Below are 11,605 nucleotides of genomic sequence, written 5' to 3' on the forward strand. Positions count from 1 at the left end.
TACTTATACCTCACTGTATATTATACCGGAGGAGGGGGGGGGCACATACTTATACCTCACTGTATATTATACCGGAGAGGGGGGGGGGCACATACTTATACCTCACTGTATATTATACCGGAGAGGGGGGGGGCACATACTTATACCTCACTGTATATTATACCGGAGAGGGGGGGGGCACATACTTATACCTCACTGTATATTATACCGGAGAGGGGGGGTGCACATACTTATACCATCACTGTATATTATACCGAGAGGGGGGGGGCACATACTTATACCTCACTGTATATTATACCGGAGAGGGGGGGGGGGCACATACTTATACCTCACTGTATATTATACCGGAGAGGGGGGGGGGGGCACATACTTATACCTCACTGTATATTATACCGGAGAGGGGGGGGGGGCACATACTTATACCTCACTGTATATTATACCGGAGAGGTGGGGGGAGGGGGGGTCTAGGGGGGGCCACATACTTATACCTCACTGTATATTATACCGGAGAGGGGGGGGGGGCACATACTTATACCTCACTGTATATATACCGGAGAGGGGGGGGGGCACCATACTTATACCTCACTGTATATTATACCGGAGAGGGGGGGGGGGCACATACTTATACCTCACTGTATATTATACCGGAGAGGGGGGGGGGCACATACTTATACCTCACTGTATATTATACCGGAGAGGGGGGGGGGGCACATACTTATACCTCACTGTATATTATACCGGAGAGGGGGGGGGCACATACTTATACCTCACTGTATATTATACCGGAGATGGGGGGGGGGGGTGTTGGCACACACATACTTATACCTCACTGTATATTATACCGGAGATGGGGGGGGGGGGTGTTGGCACACACATACTTATACCTCACTGTATATTATATGGGGGGGGGGGGGCACACACATACTTATACCTCACTGTATATTATATTGGGGGGGGCACATATTTATACCTCACTGTGTATTATAAGGGGGGGGGGGTCACATACCAGCTCTCAGACCCTCTGCTGTGCCAGTTTTTGGAGATCTTCTAGAATATCAAGGATATTTGTAGTTCGGGTAAGATTTTCTACCATGAAAGGTCCTGGAAAGCCCACCTAGTACAACATAACACACATACCCATAGTGTACCTGCAGAGGGCGCTGTGGTCACATGGTGGCGATACATGGGTGCTTAATATCCCTTGGGTTTGTATAGATCAGGGGTGCACAACCTGTGGTCCTTGTTACCATTCTGTGCGGCCCCCTACCATCTGGTAACAGACACGTGTGTCTGTTTTTTGACTGCTCACATGTATTTTTCATGAATTCTTCCATTAGATGGGAGTCCTGGAACTGTAACTAGATATTAATGTTATATACTGTATGTTCAATATGCCATAAATGCAGTATTTCAATTGTTAATACCTCTTTAAATTTTATTTTTGGCCCTTGACGTTGGTTCAGTCTGGCAATGTGGCCCTCAACCAGAAAACGTTGTGCACACCTGATATAGACAGATAGTGGTGTGTTATGTGCCCTTACCTCCACCTCCTAACTTGGCATCTTCCCTCTCACAGAGTCTCCTGGACGACTTGGTGCTAAGGCTTTGCCCAGTAGAGAATGAACGGAGCAGCTGGCGACGAACAAACCAGCATGACTGCCATTAGTGATCAAGGTAAAGAAAGTAGACTTTGGCTTTGAACCTAAGCTCCTCCTTCAGTCGGCCGCCAGCCTTGTTCTATACGTTGTCTCTGTTCCCTGACAGATAACTGGTCCCAGGAGGACATGCTCACTCTCCTGGAAACCATGAAGACCATTCTGCCCAGCCAGGACAATTTAAAGTTTAAAACCACAGAGTCTCATCTAGACTGGAACAAGCTGGCCTTTAAGAATTATACGGGACCCGTGTGTCGTCAGAAGTGGACTGAGATCTCAACTGAGGTGAGATGTTGTGCCAGCTCATGTGGTTTAGGCCTCATGCATTCCGCAAAACACAAATACTGGCTGTGTGCATGATGCATTTTGTGGATCCTTATGTCCTCCCCTTTCTTAGAAATGCCTGTTGTCCGAAAAATGGACAATAGGACCTGTTCTGTGTGTGTGTCTTTTTGTTCTGTTTTTTATGCAGGGCCACAGAATGGACATACGGATGCGGACAGCACACTGTGCTGTCCACATCTTTTGCTGCCCCATTGAAATTAATACGTCCGCGGCCGATCCACAAAAATGTGCATAGGATGCGGACCAAAACTACAGTTGTGTGCATGAGGCCTTATAGTCTACATATTTCAGTCCTGTGGCTGATGCCTATGAAATCTCTAACCTCATGGAGGCCACCAGTTTCCTGGATGATGGTACATTCCTCCTCTTAGTCTAATTTACAGCAGTTTAGAATCAGAAATCAGTTATGTTGGGTTGCTAGATGCCACCTAGAGGCCTTTTGTAAGCCTCCAACAGCAGGCACTGTGCATCCTGTATGACTTCCCATAATGCCAGCGTAGAATCTAAGACTCTGGAGCAATGTGCTTCAGGCTAGTTAGTATTCTGTATAATAAATATCTACAGGCCTTTTACTAACAAACTTTGTTACTCCCCCTGTATCCCTTTAGGTGAGGAAGTTCCGCACTCTCTCAGAAATAATTGTAGATGCAGAAGAACATGTGAAGAACCCATATAAAGGGAAAAAACTGAAGGTCAGTAGCGGTGTAGTCATCAAATGCTGGTCTGATGGTGACTTACTCAAATTCCAAGTCATGGCCCCAATGTTGCAAGACATATTAACCCTTAATATTACTTTTCAGAAACACCCCGAATTCCCCAAGAAGCCCCTCACACCCTATTTCCGCTTCTTTATGGAGAAGAGGGCCAAATACGCTAAGTTACATCCAGAGATGAGTAACCTGGACCTAACCAAGATTCTGTCCAAAAAGTATAAAGAGTTACCAGAGAAAAAGAAGGTATTTTAAGGTTCCTAGATAAGAAAATAAGTGGCGGGCATTGGTAGATGTGGACCGATTTGTTACTGTGGTTTGACCCAATATATCCATCCCATTTCCTTTCCAGACAAAATATATTCAGGATTTCCAGAGAGAGAAGCAAGAATTTGAGAGGAACCTGGCAAAATTCAGGTGGGTCATGTGGATGTATCTCTTGATAGTTGATTTTACCATCTGTTGCTTCTATCTGATCCTCGCTAATGTTCACAGGGAGGAGCACCCAGACCTCATGCAGGCTACAAAGAAATCAGATGTCCCTGAAAAACCCAAGACCCCCCAGCAACTCTGGTACAATCACGAGAGGAAGGTTTACCTTAAAATAAAGCCTGATGTAAGTACAAGACCTTCCAAGTTTGCTTTTCCGTTCTTGGTGGAAGGAGTAAGATTGTCACGCTGCTTCTGTAATTTCAGGCTAGTACAAAGGAAGTGAAAGACTCTCTAGGGAAACAATGGTCACAGCTCCCTGACAAGAAACGTCTCAAATGGATTCATAAAGCATTGGAACAGCGAAAGCAATATGAGGTGATGGGCTTGCATGCAGTAGAGAATGGGTTTGGCTAATTTCCAATGTTCAGATTAATTTGAAGGGTATCTGTTACCCAATGAGGGGGATAATAAATGCTCACATCATGCAATTACTAGGGGCCCTTGATGAGTAATTAAAGGAACACTTAGGTTAAAATGCACACCAGGGCAAAAGTCGCACAGTAATGTGTTAAAAAAAACAGTTCTGCATGGATCCAAGGGTTGTCTGGTATTGCAGTTTAGCGCCATTAAATGAGACTGAGATGCAATACAACACACAACCTGTGGACAGGTGTAATGTTGTTTTTGGAAGGAAGCAGCCATGTTTTCTAATTAACTGATGAAGATGAATGGACATGGCATCAACATGATCTTGACCATCCACTTCTTTGTATGCTAACCTCTTATCTAAACCCTACAGGACATCATGCGGGAGTACATCCAGAAACATCCAGAAATGAACCTTGAGGAGGGCAATACCCGCTCCACTCTTACCAAGGCAGAGCGTCAGCTCAAAGACAAGTTTGATGGACGGCCAACAAAACCACCTCCGTAAGTTGTGCTCCACATCATTCATTGGAGTTTCTGGTGGTGTCCTGGACCACAGATTGTATTCATGTTCTAGGCTAGTATCTGTACATAGAATAATGACCACTTGTATGAGATCAGAAAAAAAAACAGGTTACTGCCAGAAACAGTACCACTGTTGTCCATGGGTAAGGTCTGTTGTTGCAGCTTAGCCCCAGTCAAATGTTTAGCTGCAGTACCAAACACAGTCCATGGACAAGAGTTTCACTGTTTCTGGAAAGTACTGGAAAAACTGCTGTAGTCAGAATAGTTGGAACCATGACAAGAAATAGGGACGTTGTGTATTATACAGAACAGCTCTGCCTGAATGATATCTAACTTAATGGTGTGTGTTTATACTCTCAGAAACTGCTACTCCATGTACTGTGCAGAACTAATGGCCAACATGAAGGACGTCCCCAGCACAGAGCGCATGGTCCTCTGCAGTCAGCGGTGGAAGCTACTGTCTCAGAAAGAAAAAGATGCATACCACAAGAAGTGTGAACAGGTACTGTAATGACTAATAGCTGTGGTATATATGGTCTCCAGAGGCTGCTCTGTGGACATGTACATAGCCTGTGAACTCATCCACTGAGATCTATGTTTCTATACTGTGCATATTGCACAATTAGAGCCTTGTATAAGAAACCATTTAAAGGGGATGTCCACAAGCTGATCACAAGGTGTCTTTCCAGCTTAGACCCGCAGCGATTGACTGTAATCTATGGGGGAACCCGACAGCAAGTGTTCTTTCTCTGCAGCTCCACCACAGGGGTATTGAAGCATTAAACATTGCCCACTGAAATCAATGGCATGTCCATGTAATATTCCAGAGCAAGATATTTCTTGTTGATGTGTTCTGTCTAATGGATAAGGGTGCTCAAACTGGATCCTCTCTATTAATTGTCAGTTTACTAATAAGGTACTTATAGTTTGAGGTGATGACCTTTATGACAAAAACTTTTATTTTTGCAGAAAAAGAAAGAATATGAAGTGGAGTTAGTGCGTTTTCTTGAGGTGAGTTGTGTTGGTGATGTTGGATTATGATGCAAAAAGGGCACTCACCTGGAGAAAGTTACTAATCTCTTACTCTTTTTACTTGTCCAGAGCCTCCCAGAAGAACAACAGAAGAGGGTTCTTGCTGAAGAAAAGATGGTGGGGGCGAACAAGAAGCCCTCACAAGCATCAAAGGTGACTGCTCAGGATTCTACGAAGGTGAGTTCTCTTTGACCTCTTCTGTCTTTGGCTGTTTCTTACTGCTAGACATAATATTTTCACTTGAAGGGTTCTTTAATATGACACAAATTTATTATCCTCGGCAGCCAAAGAGCAGAGCAGAGAAGAAGAAGGCTCCAGATGAGAGGGGGAAGCTCCCAGAAACGCCAAAAACAGCAGAAGAAATCTGGCAGCAGAGTGTAATTGGTGACTACCTGGCCCGGTTTAAGGTGAGGAGGGTCAAGCTGGTCAAAGTTTGGAAGCCTAGTGACCCTCAAAGGCTGTTTGTTTTTACCATATTGTCTTGACATTTACATTTTAGAATGACCGAGCTAAAGCTGTCAAGAGCATGGAGTCCACTTGGTTGAACATGGAGAAAAAGGAGAAGATCATGTGGATTAAAAAAGCGGCTGAGGACCAGAAACGATATGAGGTAATTGAGAAGAAAAAAATAAAGGTTCTTGGAAGGCCTATAGATAGTATGACAACTTAACTGGACTTTTTCCCATCTGGATAGATGTAGTGTGCTGTTATAAGGGGTTTAAATGTTTGTCTAGGAACACATGGTTTCTGTCATCCAAGAACAGTGCTAGGTCAGCTCTATTCACTTTAATGGTTCTGAACTGCAGTACTACACACAGCCTGTGAAGAGATACGTTGCTGTTTCTGGAGCTATGTTTTTCTTAATCTGAACAATCCATTTAAAACTTGTGTGCTTTCATGCCAAGTGCTAGATAGACAGCTATATCTGTATTGTTTTTTGTTTCTTCTTAAAAATATGCTTTTATTTTTCATCTTAGAGAGAACTAAGTGATATGAGGTCTGCTCCAGCTGCAGCAATCCCTGCAAAGAAGATGAAGTTTCAGGGAGAACCCAAAAAAGCCCCAATGTAAGTGTGTAAGCCAGAGTTCTTCAACCTCCCGTTTCCTTCCATCTGAAGCATCCCTCATGTGCTATCTGTTTTAGGCATATAGCTGTTCTCTGTCATTGTGCGCACTCTATACAATTAAAAGCAGATTGTGACAAAGTAATTTGTAACAAATCTAATTTGTTGACTAAGTTTAGAGAAGCTGCCGAATTGAATTTTTCAAAACTTCACTCATCACTAATGACAATCAAACATTGACATGTGTCACCAAACTTAATGCCACTCTCATGCTGCTTTTATTTTTCTTTTAATTTAGGAATGGTTATCAAAAGTTCTCACAGGAGCTCCTCTCAAATGGAGAGCTAAATCATCTCCCCCTGAAAGAGCGCATGGTGGAGATTGGCAGCCGCTGGCAGCGGATTTCCCCCAGTCAGAAGGAATATTACAAGAAACTGGCAGAAGATCAGCAGAGAGTCTACCGCATGCAGCTTGAAACGTGGATGAAGGTGAGTTGAATATAGAGCAAGGCTTGCACGTGTTGACCATCTTTAGGCTAGGGCTACATAGTGAGATGCCATGTCATTACATTGTTTAAGGATTCCCCTTTGGTGCATTCTTATTTATATTCTCCTGGTTGTACGTCAAGGGGTAATTTTCTTCTATTTTGACTTCCAGGGTTTATCATCTCAGGATCGGGCAGCATACAGAGAGCAGACAGCCTATGTAAGTTTTACTGTGTTGACTAGATGGGTTCTGCTGTTTTGTGATTGTTTGTACCATAACTGAACCATTTCTTTGTATTTTATTTTGTCTTGCAGAAGCGCAAGAGTACAACGAAAACCCAAGCACCTAGTCCAAAGTCAAAGGCTACTGCTCAGAGCAAATCAGTAAGTGATCATCATTGTGGTGTACAAATTGTTTTAGGATAATGGGGTGTATTTTGTGATCTTCAGTGAGTTTTGTGATTATGCTTTTCAACTAGATTTACAAGTCCAGGAGCGTGTATGTAAGCCTTGCATATTGTAGTCTAGATATCTTTTGATTTTGGGTCATGTAGACTTAAGGTAGACATTTTGCCTAAGTCCAAGATGCAAGTTTACGTATGAGAAAATTGTTGGTGACCAGTATAACTGAGCTGCTCTTCATCCTTTCTTCCAGGATGATGATGAGGACGACGACGAGGATGATGATGATGAAGACGAGGATGAAGATGATGACGAGGACAAAGAGGATTCCTCTGATGGGGACTCCTCGGAGTCTAGCAGTGAAGATGATAGTGAAGATGCAGAAGAGGTGAGCCTACTATACATGGTTGTATTTGGCGTACATGCATTACCAACCTATTCCTCTTTATGACCTTCATGTTGTTCTACTGCAGAATGAGGATGAGGAAGAAGATGATGACGATGAAGAAGAGGATGAAGATGATAATGAGTCAGGCTCCAGTTCTTCATCATCCTCTTCGGGAGACTCTTCAGATTCTGACTCTAACTGAAGAGGAGCCACCAGCTGTGAAAAAAGCAGATCTGACATTTTAAGGGCACCTGTCCCCCTACACTTGAGTCCAACATGCAAATTTTCAGTTTGAAAGGAAACTGACTGCACGGAAACAAAAAAGTGAAGACTTGGCAGTTTAGTATTTTATCCTCCCTCATCTTGGTGTGTTTTGCCGCAGTCTCCATTTGCACTTGTCTTGCCTTTTGGCGTATTGTCAGTTAACATAAACGGGCAATGCCCACTTATGTCACTTGATTACTTAAAGGCAATGTTCACCTTCATAAACCATTTTTCTTTATCTCCCCAGTGCATCCAAAATGTAAAAAAAAAAAAAGAACTTTTTAGCACCTATGAAGAATTGTCTCCATAGTAACAGTCTACAAACTTTCACTGTGTAGTCTGATCTAGCTGTCATACTCCCTTCCATCTGTCCCCTACTTAATCACGTATATTTGCATGAAGTAGGGAACAGATGGAAGAGGTTATGTCTAAGGGGCCAGAATATCATGGAGAAAAAGATTTGCAAAGCAGCTGTAGACAAACAGTAGAACATTTTTAGTGGAGACTATTTGAAAAGTTCCTTTATATAATTATTTTATTTTTATTTTATTTTTTGTGGTTTGCTGGAAAGCAATGAAAAAATATAGTCGTGAAAGTGGTCATGCAATTTATTTAATTTGTTCCTTCTGAAATTTATTGAAGGCAAGGCACACCTCGAAGCATCCCACCCAACCGTTAAAGTTTTTGACCCCTCCATTCTCTAAGGGCTCTTTCACACGAGCGGATCCCATGCGTGGAATCCACTGCGTGAAAGAGTGCCAAGCCCCATTGTGGACAGCAGAGACACTGAGACATGATTGATAATGCTCTGTGCCTCTCTGCCCTTTTTACTACAAAATCACAGTGCCAACTTTATCTCGCTGTGATTTTTGTAGTCAAAAGATCAGAGGCACGGCGCATTATTAATCAGGTTAATGCTCCGTGTCTCTGCTGTTCGGAACGGGGCTTGGCTCTCTTTCACGCAGTGGATTACCTGCACGGCATCCGCTTGTGTGCAAGAGCTCTTAGAGAAAGGAGTTTTCTTTTTCTTTTTTTTTTTTTCTTCGTTTTATCCTGTTTTAGTGTCGTTATTCAGTTAGCTGTTTTTCTCCCTCCTTTTTTTTCTCATTTTGGGTGGGAGTCTGTTTTAAGAAACAAAAAAGCCCTATGAGTATTTTTTGTTTTGTAAAAGTTTTTCTTTTTGGGGGAAATGTAGATTCTTACCGTGCAAAACAAACGCACAGTGAGAGGCAAAACACTTAGTGCATTTTTAGCACTATAAACGAAATAGGATGTTGAGGTGCGTTAAAAAAAAAAAAAAGAGAGAGAAGGAAAATAAGACCTTTTTTTCCTGTATGGACGACAATATTTAAAACACAAAAGTTTTTTTTTTAGGTTAAATTGAAAATTAAAAAAAAATGTGTTTTGTAACAGAATCATTGGTTTAGTGTAGACAGTTTAAAAGAAATGTGCGTTCTCATTATTTTTGTTTTGTACAAAAAAGAGCGATTGGGGGGGGGGGAGTTTTCTGTTTACTCTGGAAAAATAAAACTGATATATAGGGATTGTTGTGTTGTGTGTGTGTGGGTTTTTTTTTTTTTTTTTGCAGCTTACAAAGCACATTGCCATCTGTTGGATAGTAGCTGCGCTTGGTATTGAAACTCAGCCCTGTTCAGGTGAAAGAGGCTGAACTGTGCCTAGGCCATTTGACCAACGGAAGAGGCTTCAAACAGCTGATTGTCAGGGTTGCAGTGAGTGGGACCCCCCCACTGATAATATATTGATGACCTATCCTTAAGATAACCCCCTTTTACATTATATATATATATATATATATATATATAATTTTAAATATAGACAAATCACTGGGTCCAAAAGAAAATAAAGTAATGTCATAGACAGACCCTTATTTCTGATATTTAAGGACTCTATAATGACAGGGAGTTCTATCTAATTTAATCGGTGGCTATGAGGAGAAAAGTTCAAGACTTGACTGGGGAGAGTCAATGAATGTCGTATATATTGACTTCTCCAAAGCATTTGATACTGTGCCACATAGTACATAAAATGAGGATGCTTGGACTGGGAGAAAATGTGGGTAAGTAACTGGCTCAGTGATAGAAAACGGTGGTTATCAACTGTACATACTCAGATTTGGTTGCCAATTGGGTAACACATGGGTCAGTATTGGGCACTATTCTCTTCAATATTTTTTATTAAAGAGGTCATCCTGTCCAAAATCTAAATTCTTTTTTCTATTTCACCACCATGACGGCATATAACGAGATTGACCTCTGTAGGGGCAGGAAAACAGAGAAAGATTAAGTTGCCCCCTCCCACTACTCACCTCAGTGTGTTCCTGCCCTCATAGGGCAGCACATCAGGGGCTGGGGCCTTCCTTGTGTTACATACAATCCCTGTAAATGTTTCCCCTGTTCGCCGGTGGTACTTTAACAATGCTGGGCAGAGGAGATGTAAAGGCCTTGCATCTGTTGGTTGGATGCCAGTCCTGGGCTGTCGCACCTTTCTTTCCCCTGGAGGGAATAGCAGGTGTATGCCTGGAGATCCCACGTGCAGTGCGCCCGTCTCTGACGCCACTTCCGATCCGGGACAGCGGGGTGGCGTTCCCAGAAGTGCTCTTCATAAGTGGCCGGTTTGCAGTTAAATGCAGGCCAGGTAAGCCACAAACGGTCCTGATCTGAGGTCTGGTGTGGATGATGTCAGGCCCTGAAGTGCAGCCAGAGAGCTTAATACTCCAGCACCATTGAATGTAAGACCCCCACATGGAGAATATTGGGCAGACTGTGTGTGCTGATGTATTCTATGTACCATCATTTCTCGGGCTGTGGCCCTAATTGATGTGTGGGGTACATCAATGTTTATGCACACTATGAAAATATATATATATATACACACACATAGATATATGATAAACAGTGATATTGTTCCTCTCTTACCAGTAGGTGTCTAAGGATGCTCAGAAAGGGCCCAAAAAGAGTATTAAATGCATTTCATGTTTTAAACTGCCAGACCAGTATACAAAAAAGTTATGCATTTATGATGGACGAATTAAGGACCACAATCTGTGATGAAGTAAAATCTTCCCTGGCTTCTTTAAGAGCTATCAGCCCTGGTCCACAACCCCTTAAGTGACAAAAATTAGCAGCTCATTCCTCTGAATCCAATGAATGAGGCTGCTTCTAAACAGTGGGATGATGATGATCCCCTTTCGGAAGGAGAGATTGTCAAAGATTCCCAAAAATTCTATTTTTCTGTTGAGTAAATGGGTGACCTGTTAAAAGCGGACCTATGGGCATTGAAGAGGTCCAAAAGCCACAGAGACCATATGGAAAGAAAGGCAGAAAGCCTCTTGCGGAAATCTTGGGAAGCGGCGATGTTTAGTTTAACCGCCTAACGCAGGATCGCGGTCGATTCATTCCTCGTCGACGCATCTGTGCGTCATCTCGCGAGATTACGCACACAACCGGCCTGCGCATGCGCATTGCGGGCCGGCAAAAGTTCAAGGAGTATTTCGTCACCAGCCTGCCAGCCAATGATCATCGCTGGCAGGCTGGTGATTTTCAATAAAACAAATCAAAAGCCATATAATACCTTATATTATAAATATAAGGTGTTGAATAGCTTCTGTGCTCCTCTGCTGGTCCGTTTCGTCGGTTGGTCCCAGCAGAGGAGCACAGATCACTGTAAGTACACAAGACACCACACACTTAGCACCAGATCACCCGCCATCACCCCAATTAACCCCTTGATCACCCCTGTCAATCACTAGTGAAAGGGAAAAAAGTGATCAGTGTAAACTGTCACTTTTTTTCCCCCCACTATTTCCACTAGTATTGACGGTTAGGTTTTAGGATATGTCTGTGAAGGTTCTCATTTAT

At 42.8% G+C, this 11,605-nt stretch overlaps 1 protein-coding gene across 1 annotated transcript; it reads left to right on the forward strand.

Moving 5' to 3' along the window:
* The first annotated feature begins 1,413 nt into the window (after positions 1-1,413).
* Positions 1,414-9,060, forward strand: UBTF (upstream binding transcription factor). Its single transcript, XM_044297883.1, has 19 exons — positions 1,414-1,674; positions 1,765-1,940; positions 2,609-2,692; positions 2,801-2,956; positions 3,063-3,127; positions 3,206-3,326; positions 3,407-3,517; positions 3,942-4,072; positions 4,454-4,595; positions 5,063-5,104; positions 5,195-5,302; positions 5,410-5,532; positions 5,625-5,735; positions 6,103-6,191; positions 6,487-6,676; positions 6,846-6,893; positions 6,989-7,057; positions 7,329-7,463; positions 7,549-9,060. Exons 1-19 carry the CDS (start codon positions 1,620-1,622, stop codon positions 7,663-7,665), a joined length of 2,073 nt encoding a protein of 690 aa, XP_044153818.1. The 5' UTR covers positions 1,414-1,619; the 3' UTR covers positions 7,666-9,060.
* The last annotated feature ends 2,545 nt before the right edge of the window (positions 9,061-11,605 follow it).

This window comes from Bufo gargarizans, chromosome 6 (assembly GCF_014858855.1).
Source record: "Bufo gargarizans isolate SCDJY-AF-19 chromosome 6, ASM1485885v1, whole genome shotgun sequence".
Taxonomy (NCBI): Eukaryota; Metazoa; Chordata; class Amphibia; order Anura; family Bufonidae; genus Bufo; species Bufo gargarizans.